The sequence below is a fragment of the Halichoerus grypus genome, chromosome 8, assembly GCF_964656455.1.
Source record: "Halichoerus grypus chromosome 8, mHalGry1.hap1.1, whole genome shotgun sequence".
Classification (NCBI taxonomy): Eukaryota; Metazoa; Chordata; class Mammalia; order Carnivora; family Phocidae; genus Halichoerus; species Halichoerus grypus.
Window position 1 is genome coordinate 32,857,788 of NC_135719.1, and position 25,772 is coordinate 32,883,559.

General features: G+C 43.3%; 1 protein-coding gene across 5 annotated transcripts in view; it reads left to right on the forward strand.

The window, feature by feature from the left end:
• GABRA5 (gamma-aminobutyric acid type A receptor subunit alpha5) overlaps positions 1–25,772 on the forward strand; it is an 88,125-nt gene continuing 62,353 nt past the window's right edge. Inside the window, exons 1-6 of one of the 5 annotated variants that reach the window (XM_036083577.2) lie at positions 1–104; positions 1,660–1,719; positions 2,103–2,262; positions 15,873–15,994; positions 17,835–17,902; positions 18,012–18,232. In XM_036083577.2, the coding sequence (XP_035939470.1) occupies positions 2,177–2,262; positions 15,873–15,994; positions 17,835–17,902; positions 18,012–18,232 (497 nt within the window). In that variant the 5' untranslated portion in view covers positions 1–104; positions 1,660–1,719; positions 2,103–2,176. Of the gene's footprint in view, positions 105–165; positions 398–563; positions 635–871; positions 893–1,659; positions 1,720–2,102; positions 2,263–15,872; positions 15,995–17,834; positions 17,903–18,011; positions 18,233–25,772 lie in introns of those variants that run through there. The other 4 variants (XM_036083583.2, XM_036083578.2, XM_036083589.2 and 1 more) reach the window with 4 other exon arrangements.

Consider the following 25,772-nt stretch of genomic DNA (forward strand, 5'->3'; position numbering starts at 1 on the left):
CCGGCCGGAGGGCGCATTTGGTGAGAGTCTGGCGGCCTCTACCGGAGCGCTTCTGCAGAGGAACGTTCCTCAAACCCAGAGACGACATGTGGCGCTCAGGAGAGGTGAGAGCGAGCGCGCGAGTGCACTGGGGGCGCGGGGGGATCTGCAGCGGGGCAGCGCGCGGCCTCGGGCGCGGCGCAGAGCGGAGCCGCAGGGCGGCGGCGGGAGCGCGGGGCGGCGGATCCGCTCGGCCGGGGAGAACTGGGCAAGTTCGCGCTGGCAGCATGGGGCGGTGACGCCGCACCGGCCTTCCGCGCCTGCCAGCCGGGCGAGAGCAGGCGGAGGAGGAGGAGGACGATGCACCCTCGCCGACGGCTCGCTTCCCTGGCAGTGGGGTAAGAAGATGCGGGCGACGGTGAGAGGAAGGGCGGCCCCAGCGCGGCGCACACCCCTCCCCTCGGGGCTCTGGAGCCGCGAACTGCATGGCCGGGGAGGGGAGGTGGAGAGCAGGCGGGGCGCCGCGGGCGGCGGGGAGCGCAAACTTTCCCCCGGTGACTGCGGGGGCAAAGCCAACGCTGGAGGGCTGGGGCGGGCCTGAGCGGTACAGCCCGGCCGGACGGGGCACCGGGGCTCACCGCGCGCGGGCCCGCTGGTAGGACTTGGGGTGTGGGGACGCCCGCCGCCGCCGTCCCTGGAGCCGGAGAGGCGAAATCGCCCACCTGGAGGGCCCCGCCAGCCCCGGGGCTCTGAGGCGCGCGGCGTCCCGGCGCTGCTTGCGGGGTGGGCGCGGACTCCGCGGGGGTGTCGCGGGTGGGTTGGGCGGGCTGCTCGAGGCCGGGGGTCTCGGAGCCGCCGCTGCACAGCGCGCTCCTCGCGGAGGAGGCTCAGACCTGAGGCTGGAGCAGTGGAGGTGTGAGAGGGCCAGAAGCGAGAGGGGAAGGGTCGGCGAGCGGGAGACGCTGGGCGCGCTGCTGCGGACAGGGTGGGAGGCCGACGCTGCCCGGCCGCCGGCGCCAGGTTGGCCAGGCTGCGGCTCCGCAATGCCGCCCCCGCGCCCACCTGTGCCCGCAAGCCCCCGCTTTGTGGTCAGGGGGCGGTGGGAGCGGAGCCTCTCTTTGGGGGTCCTGGCTGAGGGCTGAGGGCAGCAGGAGGCGCCGCCTCGGCTTCCCGCATGCAGCGCCGAGTGCTCGCCGCCCGGAGTACGGCCCGGGTCAGGCGACAAGCCCCAGGACGCGCCCAGGCGACCACTGCATGGCACCCTGCCCTTCTTGACATAAGGGCTTTAGCTTCTGAGGTGGAAGTACCTGTTGTATGTTTCCCAATTCCGGAGTTTGCCTGGGGTCTCCTTGGGAAAATGTTCCTTGTGAGCACGCGGTGTTCCTCTGTCGTGTGCACCTATTTGCGTTATGCGCATATTGAGAAATATGTGCCTTAGCTAAGGTTAGTTGCAGAGCCCAGGGACTGTGCCTGCCTGGACTTCAAATGCATTAATTAGGGCCCAGCACAGAGATGAGAGACTTCCCCAAATGCAGTGATTATTAAGTTATTTAGTTATGGGGACAGAATGCTGAGAAAGTGGCAACCCTCTCTTATAAGCAGTTCTTATATTATCGTGATCCTGTAGATTTGTTTCTTAAATGTGCCTTTTTTCCCTTCTTTCCACATACTTTCTCTCAGCACCTTGCAGAACAAGGACTAGCTTGCTGGCTTTGAACGCGTGGCAAATATTTCAGAAAGGTAAAATGATTCCACTTGTGGATTTGACAGATGCAAAAAACAGTTAATCAGATAACTTCAAACATTTATTCTAATAATAGGAGTAATGGGTCATTTGGTAATATGCTGAAAAGTAAAACATAGTATTTGAAACGTGTAAAAAATATTAGAATGAGTCTGCACTCTGAGTAAAAGTGGAAATTGAGCCATATTGTAACTCCTTTTCATGCCCCAACTTACTGCCCAGTTGACATAGCTAACAAGCCCATGTGGAGCTGTGCTGGGGAAGGACGGCCAGGTTCCTTTCTTTGTAAATTGTGCATGCTGGCCGTATGATTTGATTTCAGGAACTGTGACACAAAAACATTCATGTTATATGTTTTCCCCCTTTGTGTACCTTTCAGCTTCAAGATCAAGTTGGAGAAAGGAACAGTTATTCTTACAGATTCATCTGCTTCAACTATTATTCTCATTGGGAATGGACAATGGAATGTTTTCTAGCTTTATCATGATAAAAAACCTCCTTCTCTTTTGTATTTCCATGAACTTAGCCAGTCACTTTGGGTGAGTTACCATTTATGCTTTTATTTTATGGGTTTGGTGCACAAGTGCCTTTAAGAAACTTTGTTGACTAGTACATCAGCAAGCCCTCACTTGCATCTTTGCATTCCCCTGCCCTTCCATTTGTTGTAAATAAATAGAGTCCTTGCCCTACCCCACGCTCTCATTTTGAGCAGGGCTGTGCCATGTGTGGGGTCTCTGAAGTGAGTCAGAGGAAAGAGGCAGATTATGTTTTCAGAAATGGAAGCAGAGGTGGTTTCAGAGTCAGCTGTGTTCTCTCCTACTCAGGTTAAAGCAAGATTCCTGAGTTCACATGCATGAAGGACACTTACTGATTGTTAGACAAGACTGTTCAATGTTTTGGTTGCCCTCCTTGGTTCCATTATGCAAAGGAATTGCCTTGAAAGCCAAATCCATACTATGTGGCATTAACAAGGACTTGCAGTGGTCCTGGCCTGAGCCAAAGGCCTTGAACAGCGGCCACCTGAATGCAGGTGCAGATACTAGGAACTACACATATCTGAAGATCTGCAAGGCACACTTGGGCATCAGGCATTATCGATTCCTTTAAGCTCTTTCACACTGACCTTTAGTATTGGCGTACTGATTATGATCCTTTTTTGTTTTGTTTTGTTTTCATCAAACTAGGGATAACCAACATTCCAGGCAAATGTTCTTATAGGTACTGATGTTCCTCCTCTCCTCCCTAAAATTGTTCTGGTTAATCAAAAGGATTATAACTTGAAGTTGATGGAGTATAATTAAGAAATTAAATTTCATGGCAAAAGTTGCCAACCACTTGTTCTGTAAAAATCAGTTCTAAAGTTCCATAGTGTACTCCACACTCACGTAAATCATGGACGGATCTTGAGCACACAGTGGCTCTCCTACCCCCCAGAGACCCCTTCTCTCTGGCCAGTAAGGAGGACCCTCCCAAATACATGACATTCTCTGTCCTGTGGACATTTTCTGCTCTTCTGATCTTTCCAGGTCTCTACAGAAGAGAGAGACTGTGACCATCCCCAGGTGCCATGGCTGGTAAATGCCCACACTGGGACTGTAATCCAGGTCAGCCAGGGACATGCCCAGCCCTCAGCACTGTGAGGGGGGCAGCACATGCATGCTGACAAGCACAGGACATGCCTGTGCTGCAGCCCTTTCAGCCAGAGTACTCCCTTGGGACAGGGCATTCGTTGTTATTCTTGCTTTGCTGATCATCTTGACTTGACATCTCTCCTATTCTGCCTTCAATTTCCTTATCTGTTCAATGAAACTTTTCCTTTCCAAAGTCTCTCCCAGCTGTAAAATCCTATAAACTGTGATGTTCCTGGTGTTCCCCTGAATGAAAACTTTGTAACTGAACTCATACACAGTATTCAGATTTCCAAGTTAATACATTAGGTAGTTAGTATGTTTACTGACATACTGCATCTATTTAGCAATATTTCAGAGGTGAGGAATATGCTAGGATTGGAAACATTTTCTTTTTAAGATTTTGGTCGAATACATTATCATGAATTTGCATTCTGTAGGCATGAAGTTTCTACACTCCCTGGTGGCTGCAAGTCTGAAATATGAAGTAATGTGCATATATGGAGGTTAGCCATTAGATGCAGCTATGCTTTATTTCTTATTTAATTTGGTGGCTTTCTGAGGTCAACTTCAAAACAGAGACATAATTGTTATTTTCCAGAAGCTAACACTGAACAAGTGGTATAAGACCCTTCAACCTCCCTAGAGAATTAGCTGTGGGAGAAGTTTTGAATTTTAGATATATGCTCAACAGTCCATCCTAAAACAATGCCTACTAACTGCAGAAAATCTGGGAGACACAGAATATCACACAAAAAAAGAAAATGTCCTTAATTCCACCACACAGAAACAATCATCTTTTATATTTTGGTGTCTTCTTCCATTTGCTTCTATGCATATTTTTATACATTTGGGATCATATTGCACCTTCAGTTTCATACTGTGCTTTTTTCATGCTTTTTTTGTTATTACAGTTTCTTTAAAATATATGATTTAAAAATGGATGAATATTATTACAGTGCATGAATGCTTCATCATCTGCTACTTCTCTAATTAGGGGTGTTTACATTCTTTCTGATTATGCTGTTATAAATTTTCCTATAACGAACATATTTGGCTTTAACTGTTTTAAGTATTTGAGACCATTTCTATTAGAAGATATTCCTGTAAGTGGACTTTACATCAGGTTCCCTGAGTGCTTTTAACTCATGACCCTGTGTGTCCAGTTGGCATTCAGTGAAGTAGGGTCTCTAGCAAAGTGGAAAGGTAGGTTTCAAAAAGTCTGGCCAGCCGCAAAAGCCATTTTAACATCTGGGAGCACAAGTTTCTATTGATTTTCCTTCTTATACAAGGAGCCTTCTTATACAAGTTTCCTCTCACTTGCTTATTACTCTAAATGACTTTGTTAAATTGCAAAGAAACTTTCATAACACTCATTTGGCTTAAAATCTTGACAAAATAATAGCTATTGCAATATGGAGCATGTATTGCTATGTTATCTGTTTTAGGTAAATCCTAGGAGGAACCTTAGGAGCTAAGCACCATTAGCCCAGTCTTACAGTCTGGAAAGGTAAGAGGGAGGGAGAGCTAAGCCAGCCAGGAACTGCTAGGATTTCTTACTTAGCACTCCTTAGTGATTGCTGCCCAGAGCTTGCTGGGCAGGTCTGAGTCAGACCAATCTATAGAGGAGGGGAACGTAATTCTGGAAGGCATTCTCTGCATTGGGGTAGAGAGAGTTTTCTGTTCTGAGATTAGGGGGGAAAAAGAGTGGTGGTAAGCTCTGTCATTTCTCCCTAAAGAAAGAATTTGTTTGATTGGGTTTCAGAGAAAGATGAAAGGGGATGCATGCAAGGCCCTAAATTTGAACATTTCGGGACAAGAGAAATACTGACTCCTGCAAATGTATGAAAGAAACCAGACAACTGGTGGAGGGTAAAGAGGGTTACAGAAGACCAGTCAGGGAGCAAAAGGAAAGAGGCAAATGTGAGCTTTTGTGCATATAGTCAGTGTTTGTGACAAGTATGTGGATTTGGCAATCAGAAAATTTATAAATGTGGTAAGTAAAATATATTTGGTGACTATATAAGATAATTAATGTGAAATTGCTTTGAAAATATACAAGTATTATTTCTTTTGCTTCTCCCGATTTGATCAGAGTCACCAGCAGCTCATTTTCAATAGCCTTTATAATTCTTTTATTGGTTTTAAGTTATATAACAGAGCATGAGTCAAACATATAATGGGACAGAGGCCTTATTTGACTGTCAGCCTTATGCTATGTCACGTTTAGAGATGTGGTATTATTTGAAGCATTATAATTATTTTAACAAAACCAGTAATCAGAAGTACACGGTATCGAAAAAGTAGCACAGAAATGATACTTGAATCAATGTAATGTTCAAATACATAATATTAAATTTAAACTGGAATTAATTTATTATCATTTGAAAAATCACACTTCATTGGACTTGACTGACCAGTGATAATTATAAGATAAATTTGAGGATTATCAACTTAATAATAAGGTAAAATCTGTTTCCATTCATTTATTTGTATTAAATATATTTTAAGGGTTTATCTATTGGAAAAGAAAAACTGCATTAACATTTTATTACATGGGAGCTACTATTCAAATATACTTCAGAAACCATGTTTTATAATTAGCAATTAAAAGCAGATTCTTGTAGAAGTAACTTATGAACACGAACAGATAAAGTTATTCTTTATCTGTCTATATGAGTATGCTAACCTGGACCTTTGGTTTCATGAAGAGAGCTTTCTCATACACTCTCTCAAGGACGGTTCTTTTCTTTTAACTGGAGCAGAAAGTACGTTCTCTCTGTATCATTCAAGTACTCACAATGTCTTTTTAAATGGCAAGTTCTCTCTTGTGAATCCCCAGATGGCAAGTTCTTCCTGCACTGTAGCTGCAGGTTCATGAGGCCCAGGACAAATGGTCATTGTAACAATTATAAAAACACATGGAAGCATCACCTAAGCAGTTAGGACACCTGCAGGTGGTGGGACATCTAAGTGGAGGCCCCAGGGATGGCCAGAGATCAGAAAGGTAGTTCTCCCATATAGCAAAAATTTTAGGTGACTAGGACCTTGCTACAGGGTAATACCCAACATTTTTTTAAGGTACCGAAAAAAAAAATACTTCCAAATTATATGCTTTAGAGAGGAAACTTTTAGCATGTTCATCATGCCAACAGGCAGTGAGCTAAGCAAAGCTTAGAAGGACAGTCGGCCAGCGCCAACCCAGCCGACCCGGTCTGGCGATCAGCTCCAAGATGAGTCACTGGCTTGGTTCAAGGGGAGAAGGAGAATGTGGGCTTTTGGATTTTTACAAAGGTGCAATTGCATAACATACATATTTTAATTGGTGTGAAATTTCAGAGGAAAATATTAGAATCAAAAGTGAAAAGAAATCTTATAGAACTCTGTTGGTAGCAACAGTAATTAACAGTATTTATGTGGGTATATCTCAATTTCTAGAAGGCCATTTCAAAAAATGTACTATTTAATTTTCTACTACAAAAAAACTCCTTTTGTAGATGAAAAGAGTTCAGGCTGAAGAGCATAGGGAATTGTGTCTAAATTTCATGGAAAGTGGGAGAATCAGGATCTGTATCGGGGGTCAGGGCCTGGGTCAGTGTTCTCCATTGTAGGGCCTTCTCCAGAATGTTCTGATATGTCGGGTGCAGTCTAAAGGGAAAGAATGGGGGTGGAAATCTATACATCGGAAACAAAAGAACGTCCTAATCTAGAACTCGGATAACACCATTCTAAAGATAGTGTGTCTACCACTGCTTGAATAAAATCAAACACAAAATATGTCCTATGAAATAAAATATTATAGAGAAGTGATCATGTGAGGAAAAGAAAGATATGCTAGGAAACAAGCTTAGCGGTTCATTGAAAACTCTATTTTATTTGTATTTATTTAACAATTCATTTCAAGATCAAAAAGCAAACCTAAAAATAAATTAAATCCAGGACCAGATCATTTTCAGTTTTAACAAACAAAAAAATTGGGCCATCGCTGTACAATCGAATTGGTTCCTGTTTTAGGACCCCTGTCAAGTGTATAGGGATAGCGCCAGGTATCACTTTGACAGAGCGCAGTCAGGCTGCTCTGATCCCTGTTGCTGCACACTTGCTGTGTGGCTACAGAAGAATTTCTAAACCTGCCTGCGACTCAGTTTCCTAATCTCAAAGTGGAGTTAATAATGGATCCCACGTCACAGGGCTGATGTGGAGGATACGTTGCTGAATGTATGCTAAATTCTGAATTAAGGCCAGGTAGGGAGGGGGCGCTAAGTGTAGGCTAGCTATCTTTTCAGATGTTGTGACCAGGAGGCACCCAAGGTTTACTAGACCAACAGGGCAAGCACGGTGCTGGGCCCAGGGCCAGAGCACGGCAAAGTCAATAACCTTAATCATGTCTGCAGAGTCTCCCTTGCCATTTAAAGTAGCACACCCACAGTCACAGACTGGGATTAGGGTGTGAGTATCACAGAGGTCGTCGCCGTGCTGCTGCATCAGTGTGCCAGGCACTGTTCTAGGTGCTGAGATCCTGCAGTGGGCAGAGTAGAGCCTGCCTGCAAGGAGGGTGCATTCTCCTTTGCAGTGAACAAATACATGTCAGTTGGGACACAATTGTTATGAAGAAACATTCAGAGTAAGAGACAGTGAATGTGCTGGAGACAGATGCCTTAGCAAACATCTGAGGGAAGTGAGGACATGAGCACTGCTATGTGGAGAAGGTTGAACAGGTGAGAGGAACAGCAAATGCACCGACATGCATGGCATGGAGGGGACAACAAGAGCAGTGTAAGGAAGGGGAAGATAGGGAGGAGGCATAATCAGAGAGGCAGTGGGGAGGGGAGAGGGTCAGATAGTGAAAGACCTTGTAGGCCATGCTAGGTAGTACCAGGAAGAGCAGTTGGCTGTTATTTTGTAGGTCAAAGAGGGTCTTTGAGTGGTTTTAAGTAGGAGTGAAGTATGATCCAATTGAGATGTGACAATAATGTGACTTAAAGTTTAAAGGTTGCTCTGGCTGCGGAGTGGAGGATAGAATAGAATCTGGGGCGGGGGTGGTTAGTAAAGGAAGGAGCAGTGAAGGCAGTTGAGAGGACAATGCAGCGACTCAGGGGAGGGATGATTTCGGACAGCAGGATTTGTTGATGGGTTGATATCGACATGAAAGAAAGGAGTCAAGGATGACACCCCCTGCCCCTAGGTATTTGACCTAAGAACATGACGGGTTCAGTTGCCTATCATTGAGTTGGAGAAGACAGCAGGAGAAAAAGTTTTCACAAAAATCCTGAGTGCAGTTACGGACATGTTAAGCCCTGTTAGATATCCAAGGGTCCAGACAGGCTCTTGGACATAGAAGTCCAGAGGTCAGAAAAAGCCTGGGCCTGGAAACATGAATTTCAAGTCTTTCATCTATAAGCCATTAGATTGGATGAGATCAATTAGGATTGACTGTGAACTAAATAAAGGTCCCTGGACTGTGCCCTGTCTAAGTTTAGGAAGATAAGGGGGTGAGGGCAAGCAAGAGGAGGAGGCCAGTGAAGATAGGGTAGCATCCTGAGGCCAGGTGGAGGAACTGTTGTAAGAAGGGAGACATGGTCAGATGAGGACTGAGACTCGATCGTCAGATTTGGCAGTGTTCAGTAACCTCCAGAAGAGAGGCTCCTTTGGGATGCAGGCAGTGAAAGCCAGACTGGAGTGGGTCCAGGAGAACAGAGGAGAGGCAGCAGAGGTTTCTAGTGTAGACAACTCTTCAGCGAGTTTTGAGAAGAGAGGCAAAGAATAGAAAAATATCTGGAAGGGAAATAAGGTGAATGAGAGATGTTTTAAAGACCTGCTGTGTTACAGCAGATGTAATTACTGATGGGAATGATTAAGGAGGGAGAGAAAACTATGTGAGATAAACACCAGGATGGTTTGTGTGCAGCATAATCACACATATGGGGCATCAAGTGTGGTTGGGGAGAGTCTAGGGAAACGTGGGTAGGGTTAGATGAAGGGGGTGTGGCCTGCTAGATGGGAGACCTGTGTTTTACCTTGTAGGCTGTAGGATTCTGAGCTGCACTGCAGTGATAGGGATAAGAGTAGAGACTACATGAAAGGTGCAAGCAGGGGTAAGCTGGAGCACTATGCAGGGAGCTGACAGGCAGGGCTGGGGAATGAGGCCCATGGCAGTGGGAGCAATCTAAGAGTTCTGGCATGCTGTTTCATGGCCATGACTTTGTCCACATGAGACACGTTTCAAGTCCCTGTTTCCACCACAAGAGGGGACGACTCTTATTTGAAAACTTGGAATTACCTTTCATTGCTAGCTAGTGTCTACCATGTTTGTTATTTTCTTTTACATAGTTTTTGAAATGGTTAAAGTGGTGTGCAATGGAAATTTTGGGAAAACATCACAAAATGGTGCCACTTAGAGGTACTTATTTAATGAGCTGAAAGTGACAAGCAAATAACCTGAAGATCTATTTCTCAGAAGTAATTAAATACTGGGGAAAGAATGCAGAAATGCAATTTAAGAAGACAGAGAAGCTGCCACTTAAAAGCAATCTAGTTCAGTTCCCAAAGTAAGTTCATTGCCATTATTGATCCCATTTTATGTAAATCAAAAATGGCTGTCAACATAAACAGAGATAATATCACCAAGAAATGCATCACGCCTCGCCTTCAGTAGCAACATTTGTGGTACAGTTCTCAACAGATTTTTCTAAACCCCAGAAATGATGACATAACTGTTGAACTTGTATTCTTTTAAGTGCCAAAATAAGACACCCTCAGGTATCACCTGATAAAATGAAGTACCTTTAAAGCTGGAATCCGCAGCATATTCTTATTACTATCATTATTATCATTAGAAATTATAATACTGATAGATAAGTAGATAAAGTTATGTTGGAGTAAAATCCTTCACAGTTCCTCAAAAAGAAACTTACTCTGACATTGAACTAATAATATAACTCCCCTTTCGAGTAATGCATGGATTCTACTGCAGGGTTAACTTTGTGTGGTAACTGGCTAATTCGGGTGATAGCTTGCTTGGGATTCCCTATCCTGCTGTATTCAGACCTCTCCCTGCGTCCCCCCTCAGAAACCTTGCTGATGGCTCCATCCATCCCCATCTCTGTCACCACTTCTGTGGTCTGAGTAACTGGCCTCTATACCTCTGGCCTTGCCCCTGCCAAGTCCATCATCCACAAAGTGCCCAAGGGCCACAAGAAAAGAAAGTGCACCCTGTTTAAATGCTTTGAAGCTCCCACTACCTTCAGGACTGACCCTAGGAGTACAGCATATGGCATGTGAAGTCCTTTATGGTTTAATGTGTGCTATCTCTCCACTGACATGCATTACTTCACTCACCAAGGTTCTTTCTTAACTTCTACAGGCATCATTGTTTTCTTTCCCAAGGCCACTGCTCACAACCCCTTCAACATCCCCTTCTTTGGCTTGAGACTCAATTCTCATGCTTGAAAGCTCAGGTCGGTTCTCTTTTCTGCTAGCTCTGGACAGAGCTCTGTCTTTTTCCTTTGGGTTCCTAGAATGTCTTGTGTATCACATAGATCCCCATACTTACCGTGTTCTATTGAAATACTCTGTGAATATGACTGATTCTTTTAGAACACAGCTGTGTCATACAGGTTGGGGATACTATCTTTGTCATCTTCACATACCCAGTACTCACCACAATACCAGATACATATGTGGTTGACATCCAAAATACGCTGTTGAGCTGAGCTGTTGGAATAAGCACTGAGCCCAAGTACATAGCCTCTTAAAGACATAATGGGGGAGAGAAGCTCTCTGATGCATTTAGTCACTCTGGCAGTTGGCTAACAGAGCAGCCTTTTCATTGGTAATCTAGGTAGGCCTAGAGCCACCATGGCTGCACATGAAGATCACTTGGGGACCTTAAAAAAATACTGGTCCTTATTTCTCCTGAATCAATCAAAACCAAGTCTCTAGGTTGAAAATCAGAAAGAGTTAATGTAGGAGTCCAGAATCAAATGCCTTGAAAAAGCCAGATATAAGACAACGGGGTGGGGGGGGGGCAGGGGGAATTTACACAGTTGCAACAGTTTACCCTTTCTGAAGACATTCATATTTATTTTTCTTAAACACTCTGTTAAATCCATTAGTAGACCAAATTTCTTGAGCTTCTCATTCCCCATTGCACCTCATCAGAAGTCCCTGAATGACCTAGAACTTCAAGTCTGATGGAGTGCCATTGACAGCTTTTTGAGAAGCCCTTCCATACCTCTGAGCTTCACTCTGCTGCCCTACTGCCCACCCGTGTCCCTGGGCATTTCACAGCCACTGCCTTCCTTTCTCAGCTTAGAATATGGGGCTCCGTGGCCTTATTTCCTTATTTTTCAAACTAAAATCATTGTAAAAGAGTTAAAGTTTAGTGATCAAGTCCTTGTGTCTTTTGTATGGACCAATATTTGAGCAAGGAAATCTCAGGATGTTTTAAGAAGAATGGTTCGTTCTACATTTCCTTTATTTTATTTTTAAAAGATTTTATTTATTTGAGAGAGAGAGCACGAGCGGTGCTCCCTGTCGGGCTCCCTGCTCGGTGGGGAGCCTGTTTCTCCCTCTCCTTCTGCCTGCCACTCCCCCTGCTTGTACCCTCTCTCTCTCTGTCTAATGAATAAATTTTTAAGAGAGAGGGGCAGAGGGAGAAGCAGACTCCCCACTAAGCAGGGAGCCTGATGTGGGGCTTGATCCCAGGACCCTGAGATCATGACCTGAGCTGCAGGCAGATGTTTAAGTGACTGAGCCACCCAGGCACCCCCTACATTTCCTTTATGATCCCCTTTCTAGAGCATCAGTAATCTGGCAGTGTTGGAACTATTCACATGAACTAGATGTGACATGTTTTTGTAGACAAAATGCACTAAATATAAGGAAACAGTTCATATTTTAGGAGAACCTAGTTAATTAGGATTAATACTGAAGGGTCAGCCACCAAACTTTTCAAATATTTCTAGTATGTCCAAGGCTATGGTCAATAATAATGGGGATCTGGTCTCAGCTCACAAAAATCCACTCCCCCAGAGAGCTGAGCCTTTAGCTTATCCTTGAAGCAACTGTGTACTCACAGTTAACCTAAGGATCAGCAGAGCTCCTTGGTTAAAGTCAATACATTTAAGAAAAACTGAATTGGAATGTCGGCCAGCTCGAGCCTACCTTCTGAACCTAAATGGAGTGAGCGTTCAAAGAGATGAGGACATCTTGTGTTTCCGTCTGGAGGGAGGCCTCATAGATGTAACTGTGCATTATTGCTCACTGAAGGCATAGCCCAGTGTTTTTGTATTATTTTTCAAGTGGTTTCAACTAACCACAATGGAACAAAGCAAACTGAAGTTACTCTGTACCTTAGAAGTAGCCCTTAAAGATTATGCACCTTGAGAGAGGCACAAGTAAGTTTGCCAAACAGCTGTGAGATTCTCCTATGTGCAGGCATATCACATGCATTCTGTGAGACAGGAAGGGCCTGCAAATTAACCATTTTTGAGGATGATCTGTGACCTCAGAGGGCTTCCCAGTTGTTCCTGAGAGAAAACTTCAACTCCTGACCTGACAAGCATTTTCAGAGATTCTCTTAGAATTTGTTTCCTACCTCCTAGGTCCTAACTTCTGTAAATACAGAGAAGTCATAGCAAATCTCCAGCCATGGCCTCTATTGTAAATAGGCCCACAAATAATTACAAGATAGGGCAGATATTGAAATTGATCAATAAATGGAAGGTGAGATTTGGAATTCTTAAGCCTTGCATTCATTGCATTGCTATTGGCAATGATTTGGGTATTTGTGAAGTAGGATTCAGAGGCAGATGGGCTGGTGTTTCTTTGAAACTGTGGTGAAGCAGAAGGAACACCAGAGGGCCAAGGGAAGCAGTGGTCATGGAGATGACCCCTACAAGTACACAGTGTCTGGAACATCTTGGATGGTCAGTGATGTAGTCAAGGTTTGTCTCCTAACAGCCAGGGCTGGGCTGTTCAGATCAAATGTAACTTAAGAACACTTCACAACAGATAATAAACAGCTTAGAAAAATATACTTGAAACATTGATATTCTTTTTCTTTTCTCTTTTTCTGATCCATAGTGATATTTTTATTTTTTAAATAAAAAATTGAGATATAATTGATTATATAATGTGTTGATTTGATACATTTATATATTACAATGTGATTACCACTGTAGCCTTAGCTAACACCTCTATCATTTCACATAATTATCATTTCTTCTAGGACACCTGGGTGGCTCAGTCGGTTAAGCATCTGCCTTCGGCTCAGGTCATGATCCCAGGGTCCTGGGATCGAGCCCCGTGTCGGGCTCCCTGCTCGGTGGGGAGCCTGTTTCTCCCTCTCCTTCTGCCTGCCGCTCCCCCTGCTTGTACCCTCTCTCTCTCTGTCTAATGAATAAATTTTTAAAAATTATCATTTCTTTTTCATGGTGAAGACATTTAAGATTGAATCTTTTAGCAATTTTGAAGTTTATAATACAATACTATTAACTGTAATCACTATACTGTGCATTAGATCTCCAGAACTTATTCATCTTCTAGTTACAAGTTTGTACTCTTTGACCAACATCCCCAGAATCCCCCACACCTAACCCCTGCTAACTGCCATTCTACTTTCTATTTCTGCAAATTTGTCTTTTTTAGATTACACAAGGAAGTGATATGCTTTTTCTGCTAGTGTGCATGCTCTCCCCTAAGTTAAAGAGCCAGTGAAGCCCCCCCAAGTGTCTGCACTTAGACATAGCCTAGAATTAAATAACCAAACTTTTTGATAAGAGTTATGAATACCATAAGAAGTGGACAGTGAGGCCAGATTTAGTTTGAGCAGTTTACTCAACTGGGCAAGTACAAAATGTCACTGTTTTCTTTCTCTCACAAATCCCGGGGACAGTGTTAAGGCCTTTTGTCCTGGTATTAGGTCTGTGAGGCTGAGTGCTTCATCATTCTAAAGTGTCGAACTACAGTGGATGTCAGAGAAAAGGGAATTTAATATTTTCAAACACTAAGTCACAGAGTAAAAAAATTGTGTCTGTGGGCTGCATACGAACAGGACTGAATTTTAGCTTGTTAAGAGTTTCAACTATATGCTTAATGATGATGTGAAAATTAGATCAAAAGAACTTTATCCTCTCTCATTCAAAAGGGAATAGGTTTAGAGCAGTAAAGAATTGATCTGTTTAGATGCAATCAATACAAATGACTGAGTTTCAAGAACTGGGTGAGGCAAGCATACATCGATTCTGCCCTCAGCATCCAACCGCTGATGGGCGGTCTCACCCTCATTTCAGACAATTTATGGAAAAGAAATTGCCATTAGTAGAGCTGAGGTACCATAGGAGGCACGTTAGGGAAATTCCAGGGATCTCCTGTTCTTCTCCCAAGTGCCCGGGGTGCTAACTTCTTGGGACTCACAGCTGGCTTTCAGCTGCATGAGTTCTACTTGAAGCCAAGCCGTATGTGTAGGTTGAGTTCTTGGTAATTCCAAACATCTTGCTTTTTGCAACATTTGAAAGCAGCTCTAGAAACCTGTGGTGGGATCCATGTTCTTGAGGTGTATTACCATCTTCTAGACTTAGGACTTTCTTTCCCCCAAAATAACTTCCTCAGCTTGCCCCCATCTGCTCAGGGCAGTTTCTCATTTCCAGCTGCTGCAGATCATCTACACAAAGTTTTGGGGCCTGGATAACTGCACTGAATTGGACAAACCAGGACTGTTCTTGGTTTTTCTTGGAAGGTTCAGCCTACTCTTCTTGGGGTTTTAATGTAAGTCTGACATGCTGGGTCATTCAGAATACTGTGCTTCCTGAGTCCCTGATCTGAGGTGATGCTGAGTAAATCTTAATAAGGGTTTTCAGACTGGTCTTTATAATTCATGGCCCCTGGGTCATGTGCCTTGGCTGGAGCTGAATGTGCCAGCAACAAGCAGTGCTGATGAGTGAGGAAGCCCAGAGACATGTCACAAACTTGATTGTTTCTGTCTCCATGTGCTCTTAATTCTGGCATACTGCTCATGGCACAAATGCTCCCAATTAGGGATGCAGTGAAATTTGGGCCTACCAGTCTCTCAAAGTGCGTCACTTTTGAACATCCTCTCCACACCCCACTGCTCATTACAGGTGATTCATTAACAATATGAAGACTCAGTTTTTCTGTGTTTAAACCAAACTTCTGAACTCCCCGAGGAGTGGATGAGGTTCTGCTAGTCTATGTGTAGTGGCTAATGTTTTTAAAATGGCTATAATCTTAATATAAACTGTGCCTCAGAATCAGGGAAAGATGGATTTTCAGCATCATGTTAGGTTGATGGATGACCAGCCCAGAGCCAGCACACTCTGGAAATTCAAGAATTAAGGCTTGTCTATGAAAAACAATAGCCTAGATGAGTAGAGGAGATGGTTTTCAGGTGCCCTCTCTGCAAGACAAGTCACCATAGCATTTTCTGGTTTCTATATTTTGAGAAGAATTTGTAAAAAATACTTAATGCAAGTTTGATTTCTTGTTTCTCTGTTTAAAAGCTTTTCACAGATGCCAACCAGTTCAGTAAAAGATGAGACCAATGACAACATCACAATATTTACCAGGATCTTAGATGGGCTTTTGGATGGCTATGACAATAGACTGCGGCCTGGCCTTGGAGGTGAGTAGGTTCTCCTTAGCTACAGCCCACTAAGTGCATGCTTAAACTCAGTCCCAAGCTCACACTGCTGTGATTCAGACAATTCATTCAAGAGTTCCTTACCAGGAGTTTGAACTGATGGTTTTGCAAAGGCTCCTGCATCCTTTATTGTCATTTCCCAGGTACAAAAAGCTGGGGGATGTGGTCTCTCTGCAAACTCCCTTTTCCTCAGAAAATCTATCCATTCTGCTTTGCTTAGGGAGGAACCAGTTCTTAGGTGTTACTAAAGCCAAGATTAACTTATGTTAAGAAATAATGCATAATCAACTGCCTACTCTTGTATTGATGCAAATCCTTTTCACAAATCCACTGTTTAATGCAATTGCTCTTTACATCTTTATATATTATGTTTAACTTTTTCACTAGGACCATAATCATTGTATTTACTTTAACCCCTGGAAGTTGATAAAAATAAGTGGATAGCAAAATGCGCTTTCAGGGCACAATTAGAACAGCTTAATTTTGTGCGGAGACTCATGTGCTGTTTCCAGGCATGTGCAGTGCCCTTGGCTCTAGCTGATTTAGTTGTGGTGCATTTGAACTTGTTCCATTAGGTAAGTCAGAGACCCTCTAGCAACTACATTCCTAGAGGAAAAAGTTCTTTTCCATTATTGCATTTTTAACAGGGAGATTCACTTAAAGCATGAATTGCCATTCTCTACCTTCTTGGCAAGAAAAGTCCACAAAGCCTCTTTGACACTGTCTTACTCCACCCTCCGAGTTATGCCCCTGGGCCTCTTATGTCTAGCAGCCCCTGTCCCTTTGAACACATCCACAAGGATCAAAGCATATAGAGATCCAACGAGTTGTTGCTATACAATATTCTCTCATCCACTCAGCATGTGGCACACTTCTCTGGGGCAGGATCCTGAGAACACCACAGAGAGCCAAAGGAGCTGCCTGCTGGGGCTAGAATCTCAGTGGGCACCGAAAGCACACAGCATCATACTAACACCTACACACACTTAACTACACACCATGCACATATATGATTACCACGCAACGAGATGTCCAGAGAAAAAAGTCCCCCTCCCCCCCCAGCCCCCCAGGTGTGACTCAACAATGCTACCAATGGTGTGGCATTATTTATAGTGAACTGTAGTATACTGTGAATGGTCCCCATTCATGACCACAGGGGGTACAGGGCCTGGGTGATGCCCAGGGAACACACACTTTCCCCCCAATATTATTAGCTACTTGGATTGCTTTATAAATTTAATAATTGTAACTGATATAATAGTCTGTCATGGTAGAAATTTCTAACAATTCAAAATGCAACATAAGGTAAGATGGGTCTTCTCAAGCGGTCCTGTCCCAAGCCACACTGTGGACACCTCCTCATACGGCCTTTCCCCAGAGACCACCCAGTGCTGCAGTTTTGACTAGACATTCCTTCAGATCTTATCCCCTCATCAAAACTGCCTAACCCTTTCAAAAGCCGGAGATTGTGGAGAGCGGGTATCGCACTGTGAGGTTGGGAGTATTGTTCAGGTTTAGGGAGGAGGAAACTAAAACCCAGGACCCCTTCCCCATCTGTTGAGGACAGATTCTCACGGGGCAAGAAGTACAATGAGAGCCAACACCCTTTCCTTACACGATGGGCATTTTATTTCCTGCTATAGTTCCGAGCAGTTGGGCTTCATTTGGTGTTTGTCAAGTTTTCCAAATTCAACAAACACATTATCAAAGCCCCGTGATTGCCAAGAGTGAAACCGGTTCCTAGACTGAGGACGTGCAGACGCTGTGATGGGCGGTCCCGTGTGAGCTCCAGCCCAGGCAGGAACCTGTGTCTGTGTTTCAGAGCGAATCACGCAGGTGAGGACGGACATCTACGTCACCAGCTTCGGCCCGGTCTCCGACACGGAAATGGTAGGTCTCAGGGCACGGCCCCGCCCCCACCGTTCTCAGTAGGCCCCGAACCACCTCCCCTGACGGCCTTCGCTACTGACACATCACCGGTTGCCTTCCTTTGCATTAGGAATACACCATAGACGTGTTTTTCCGACAAAGCTGGAAAGATGAAAGGCTTCGGTTCAAAGGGCCCATGCAGCGCCTCCCTCTCAACAATCTTCTTGCCAGCAAAATCTGGACCCCAGACACGTTCTTCCACAACGGGAAAAAGTCCATCGCCCACAACATGACCACACCCAACAAGCTGCTGAGGCTGGAGGACGACGGCACGCTGCTCTACACCATGCGGTGAGCACGCACAGCTGCGGGGAGAGGGCGCAGCGTCCGGGGCCGAGGGGGGGCGCCGGCCGCGCGACTGGCCGGGCGCGCAGCGCGGGGCCCGCGCCCCCGCCTGTCCTGCCCCGAGGGCCCTGCAGCCTCGTGGGGTCGAAGAGTGCTTCGAGTTGGTGAGCACGTGCGGTTTGGGGTAGTCTTTACCTTTTGCCTGTCCATTCTGGTGTCCATGTGGATTGTTTACCTGAGCTGCTGTAGGTCCGTGTGTTTGCGATCTATACTTGTTGGTTCCAGATAGAAAGCATCTTTGGAATAGTGACCTAGGTAATGGAAGTTAGGGAAAATTTATTTTATACAAATTTTATTTTAAAAGCTCTAAGGAGATTTTTTTTTTTTTATTGCAGTTGTGCACCCTTGTAAATTTTAAAAGCCCATTTCTTACATGTTTTGGTAACATTCCAATGCTGAGGTTAAATTTTAGTATTTCTAATTTAAAATGATCAGTAGTCATTTTTTAAATTCTGAATTATTCATTACATTTGAGTAAATCAATACATTGGCGGCGAGAAAGCCTCCTTTATAGCTTTTCAGTTTCCATGGTGGGTCTAAGTATTTTTAAAAAAGATTTTTTTTTAATTTAAAAAAAAAGCACTAAAGCTAAGTTAAATTTAAAAAAAAAAACAGCATATATTTGTATGGGCATTATTGGAATTTCTCTCTCCACCTAACTTATAAACTATGTTTGAAAGAAGCAATCATAGTGGAAATAACACTGATGCTCTCATCTTCTGAGGCTACATGCCCTAACATATGTTCTGAGGAATGTTTTGACACATTGTGTCCCAGACCTATTTGACAATAGATCTCGATTTTTCTTGTAACAGTCCAATAAGGATTCTGATAAATGAGCCTATAATACACACCTTAGCATTTTGTACTATTTCTCACCCTTTCCTTTTCCCTACATTGGTCTTGAACATGTTTTGCCCATGGATGGAAACATGAGTTGTGAACATCAGTGCCCTAGGACAGCACATTCTTCATGCAGAGAAGTATTTTGAAAAGCTACAAAATATCTCAAGTGTTGAAAATTAGTCCTTGGTCATCATTCTTGTAAAAGGGAGTCAGTCTGTGCAGTGAATCCAAGGGTACTTTGTTCAGCCTTGTGAACAAAGAGCAGGTGTGGGGAGAGTCCCAGGTCTTGGAAGATGCTGGTTGGGATGAATAATTGGATGCCATTAATGTGGGGGCACCATTGAGCCTGCTGTTTGCCTTCATTCTGTTCATAGAATAAAAATACCTCTAGTCCCCACAGATTATTGACCTTGATTCACATCTGGTTTCTAACACTGAAAGAGTGTATTTAGGCCCAAGACAGCGGGATGCTTTAATCTTGTGCATGATTTCTTGAACAGGGTTAGGTAGGCCCCCTGTTTAGAAGGGAAGGGGCAGCAGAGGGGCCTCTTACTGAGTGTCTACGTACCTGGCAACTTCACAAACAGCCTGGCCACTACATGATACCATTTCCATTAACCAACAAAGAGAATGAGGCTCAGAGAGGTTTGGTAATCAGCCTAAGGTCACACAGCTAGTGAGAAAGGCAGCAGGAATTTGAATTCAGCTCTAAGCAATTTCCTTGTTTGATCCACCACACTTGAAAATTGGAGGATGCAGCATTACTAGACATATACTAGCCTTTTTCTTATTCTTGTCAAATGTTATGCCCAGAAGGAAGATGGTGAGAACCAAAGCAACTTGTCAGCAGTAATTTTTCCTTGTTTATGCAGAGGAAGTCTGCTAATGATTTGCAAAGTTGATAATGAGTTTTCGTTTTTAGTCATATACATTTGGAAAATGTACATAGTTCCACTTGAAAGTGCTCTGAATTTTATGTGATAGAACTATAGCTATAATTTGATAGCATTTTACCTATTGATTTAGCAAAGACGGTGTGATAGGACTAATCGCACAGCCATTGTTGTCTCAGCGCCCCCACCTTGTCATTGTCAGAGCCTTTCTGTTTGGCATTTGGGTCACTCCTGTCAAGCCTTGCAAAAACAATGATATACTTAAATCTGGTAATTCCCATGTAATGTCCATCTTAAGGAAATAATTAGGAATATAGATTAAGCTTTATGCACAAAGATTTCTATTATGTTACTTGTGATATCAAACATTGGAAGGAATCTGAAAAATGAACATTTTCCAACTAAAACTATTTTTACTTTATTTTTAGGAGAGAGAGCGTGAATGTGCAGGGACGGGGCAGAGGGAAAGGGAGAGAGAGAATCTTAAGTAGGCTCCACACCCAGCACAGAGCCTGATCTCACGACCCTGAGATCATGACTTGAGCCAAAACCAAGAAGTGGAAGCTTAACTGACTGAACCAGCCAGGCACCCCTGTTTTTACATTTTTATCCAGACTTTGGACCTAATGAAAAAGATGAAATATGAAAGTGTAGAACATACTGGGGTTCATGTGATCCACTGAGACAAATGTCTAATAAAATACTGTTACCAACTTCTAAAAAGTAATTCCGTAAAGATTATGGTACGTGGATGGGGTTTATTTGTGTAAAATCCCCACCATGCTCCAGAGATCATTTAAAGTAGCATTCAAAGATAACACACAGTTCTTAAGATGGAATTCTTTAAATAGGTGATTCCAAAGAAGCCAAGGGAACATAAGCTATTGCTGTCATTTGCTCCCAAAATATCTGCCAAAAAGTCTTAGGTGCTTGCCTGGAAGTCATTGCCAATTTTGGTTCTGAAGAACTTTCTACCACCGATGGGTTATCTGCTTATAGGATATAAAGGTAAAAATCATCAGTCGCTCAGGATAATTCCATAGAGAGCAACAAACATTTCCGGTTGGACCCTCAAGGAGATGACACTTACAGAGTACTGAACAATTTGTTGAGGACAGTCTTTCAGCAAACAGAGTGATACATTTTACAGAACCATCCCCAGAGTTGCGCTTTAGACATTAGACAAGTAGCCAGGAAACCTCAAAGGGAAACTCAGCACCGTGATTTCCTGGGCCTTCCCTTGCAGGGCTGGAGAGAGGAGGTGCGAGCCCAGAGCTTGACATCAGTCCATCTAGGGACCAAAGGACTTGTCCTTCTGGCCAGCCTTGCTAATTGTTTTTTTTTTCCCCCCTGGGTAGAACTGGTAGTTGTCATCATGTAGCAGTAGGTCCCTATTCCACGCCCAGGCAAGCCCATGCAGTATAGGATGACCATGTCTCTCAGGGAGCATGCCAAATCTGATGATCCATTTTCCTTTATGAACACCTGAGCTGGGGGACAATGCCCTCCTCTCATCCCCCTGTTCCCCACATCATCTAATAGTGCAAACTCCTGTAAGACCCACAGTGAGGACCACTTTAGGGCAATTCCCCTGGTCTTTGGGCCTCTGGCAGAAGAGCAAGTCTCTCTTAGTTTCTTGTATAAGAAACCACAATAGGCAAGAAAGAACTTACTAGAAGGCAGGCTCTGCTGGGACCACACAGTTCTGCCTGTCTCAGAAAACCTGGCTGCCATTCTATCCAAGATCACCTTGCAATAGACGTGTAATAGAGACATCCGGGCAAATATTTTACAGTGCCTTGGGCCATTGGGGGGGGCTCATAGAATGCACTGTACATAGTAAAAGTATTGGACAGAGTCATGCACTGCATGCCACTCCACATTGTCACTTTCACACAATACCTATTTGCCTGTGCTATTTTTATTTGAGAAAGGCATATTTTTTTTACAACTTTTATAAACATCTTTATTATGTGTGTTTTTAAACACGACTCTAAATGCATTTAAAAATGGCAACACTGTTCTTTTGCTACCAAGCAAGTACAGAACTTTTTTAAATTTAGTTATTACAATTGTTTTTAAACACTTCTTCACATGCATTATGGAAGATCTATCATCTGTTCCCTGAAATAACACTCTTCTCAAAGTTTCCTGCACATACAGATCTCATAAGCATCTTTATCACATGTGTTTTTAGCACTTGTCTTAATAGAAAGGCGTATCTTTATCATTGCTTACACCCCATTTAGATTTTCATCAGTAGAAAGCACTGCTTTGAATTGAGGGACTATGATGTAATGAAAAGAGCATGGGCTTTAGGATTAGGCTGACTTAAGTTCAAGTCCTGACTCTGTCACTTAGTAGTCATGAGTCCTTGGTCATTTTATCTCTTAGATCGATTTTTGTTGTTTTTTATTTCTTTTCTTCCTAAGCAGTATAGCTGTAGGGTCTGAGAAAGTTTGTTTGAAAAATAGTAGTATAGACACTGATTCCTGGAATGGCCACTGGGAGGCAGCGTAGTCATAATTTTGCATAATCACTGGCAGCATCCGTTAAAGTTAGAAGACAAGTAACTGGAAGTTATCACGTGTTTGACTTGTGGATAACATATTTAAAGGAAATTATACATTTATAAGTAGAAGTTTTTAACAGGGCACTGATATGTATATGTACCCCTATACACACATGCAGGCGTCTACATATCTGTATTTATACACACATACACACACACTAGTGTGTGGATAAAAATGTCTTTCATGATACCAACAGATATGCTGGCTAAATCTTGCAATATTTAAGATAACATTTATTTTAATGACAAGGATCAAAATATGAATTAAAAATTTGTAAAACATGGAAAATCACCAAGTATGAATACAGCTATAATAACGCTCAGACCAAAAAGAATCACTGTTAAGTTTGGTGTGTATCATGTACACGTGTTTATGTGTGTGTAGACTCGTGTATACGTCTGTGTATATTGGTGTATGTCTGCACACATACTCTCCCTATAGCTTTTGAGTGGTCTCACTCTCTGAAAAGTGTTTTGTAAGTAGCTTTTATAATTTAAAATATATTGAAAACTTCTTCCCCCATCATTTAACACCATTCTGAAACTTCATGGTCCAACACATTCCGTCATGTGGATATCCTGTCATTATACTGTGGCTGACAAAAATTCATGTCATTTCCATTTTTCCCCTATCATAAGCAACATTGCCATGCAAACCCATAATTATATCTTTGGGATAAATTCCAAGAACTGGCCAAAAGATAAGACTTTTGATACCCACTTCCAAGTTGTTCTTTAGAAAAACTAGCAATTTCCCTTTCACCAGCTGTGGGAGTGGAAATCCTCTTTAGTACTTCCTCCTTCACACTTTATATATAAAGATGAAGATGGAATGTTGCCCCTTTTTGCTACACAAGATGTGATTAGCAACCACTGTCTAAAAGTTGACTCATCCTGAGATTTCTAGTAACATTGGCTTTCTTTTTTCCCTTTGGGAAAGGACTCCCACAGATAGCGTGTGCACTGTCTTGACTGAGAATGATCTAAATTTGGAGACGTGCAACCTGACCTGCAAACTATGCTCTGATCTCCATCACACACACATCCACACCCTCCCTCAGTTTCCTTAGCCACGGAAAACCGAGACTTCCCCTGACTTCTTCCTGAAGTCTCCTGCTCTCCATCAGCCTGTTGCACCGTGACTCACCTGTGCATCCTTTGTGTTTTGTGGCACCCTGAGTAATCTCTTTCCCTGCGCCTGGCACCTGGGCTGGCCCTCAGGAGGAACGTCCTGCATGTTTATGCAGGGACAGTAATAATGGAATGCATGAATGCATGACACTGCCTTCTCATAATCTAGGCCCTCCCACTTCTCAGACCTTAGTTTGAGGGATTGAGACAGGAGACCTACAGAATTTCTCTTTCACAAACATGCTCAGTGCATAGGTTTCCACCAGTTTATGAAAATTTGAGTTGATGTTTGGCTAACAATTTGTACTTGTGGTACACAAATGAGGATATTTTAATACATATTTCTTGCATATTTGGTTTGAAAACTTGACTGGAATTATCCTGGGTCAATTCAGTCTGGTCAGTCTGGACTTTTGGACTGTTAGGCACACATTTCTTGAAGGACAACCTCATCCTTTGCAAATGGGCCATCTCCAGCACATTTTTGTCTTCTGAGGTCCAGAGCCCACAGAGGCTGTCAGACACTCTCTACTAGCGAGAGAGAAGCCAGGCTCCTGGTGCAGCTCTTCACTTTCCTGTCCAGGCAGGGACCTTCTTGGAAATGAGCCACCTGCAAACTCGGGGCCACGTCTTCAAAAGGTTTCCAGGAATCTCTAGTGACTGCTCTTTGGAGGTGATGGTTGCAGGCTCTGGGTGGAAAGCCCCAGGCAGCTGCTGGCTAGGGTCTTGGCTCCAGGCCTCCAGCCCCAGGCCCCCAGCCTCACAAAGGTAGTGTCTGAAAAGGAAGAACCACTTAAGCTGGTCTGCTAATTACTTTTCCAAAAACATATGTGGCCTTTATTATGTGCTGGGTGCTTCAGAAACGTAAACTCCTAACACCCTAAGAATTTAGTATCATCATTATGCCCATTGATAGATGAGGAATTAGACTATCACTAAAGCCCAAATGCCAAATCCACCTGCCTGTATCTATTTTAATATAATATCTAAGAAGTGTAAAATAGGAAGCTATGCACTCCCTTTCTGCCAACGCGTGTGAAAATAATGTCCACCAGGTGGTGCTATGCCAATTTAGGATAGAGAGTTCCTGAGTGCCCTGCTACTTTATCAGATTCAAGTAAAGCACTGGTTTCACTAAAACACTTTCAGGGAAAATAAACTTGCATTTCTGGGGTGTTTTGCCATGGAAGTGCAGTTGGCATATCTGCAACAGATCTGAGGATGCTTGGAGCCAAGAAATCCATCCTCCATTTGTGGTAATCTATAAATGAACTTTGAGGGCAGGATTTCCATTTTTCTCATGGGTGCGTAATACTCCATTTTATAAATATACCACATTGTCTTTATCCATTCATCCATAGAAGGGCACTTAGATAGTTTCCATGTCTTGGCTATTGTGAATAATGCTGCACTGAATATGGGAATGCTGATATCTCCTTGAGATCTTGAGAAGTGCAATTGTGGGATCATATGGTAGTTCTATTTTTAATTTTTTTGAGGAACCTCCATACTCTTTCCATAGTGGCTGTACCAATTTGCATTCCCACTAACAGTGTACAAGGGTTCCCTTTTCTCCACATCCTTGTCAACACTTTTTATCTCTTGTCTCTCTGATGATAGCCATCCTGACAGGTTTAGTTTAATATAGTCCACTTATTAAGTTTTGCTTTTGTTGCTTGTGCTGTTTGTTGCCAAAATATTATTGCCAAGACCAGTGTCAAGAAGCTTTTCCCATGTGTTTTCTTCTGGGGGTTTTATGGATTCAGGTCTTATATTTAAGTCTTTAATCCACTGCAAGGTATTTTTTGTGAGTGGTATAAGATGGGGTTCCAATTTCATTTGTCTGCATGAGGTTGTCCAGTTTCCCCAACACTACTGAAGAGACTATTCTTTTCCCAATGAGTTTGTTAGGCTCCTTTGTCAAACATTGATTGTATATGTGAGGATTTCTTTCTGGGCTCTTGATTCTGTTCCATTGGTCTATGTGTTTATATTTAAGTCAGTATACCATAGTGCTTTGATTACTACAGCTTTGCAATATAGT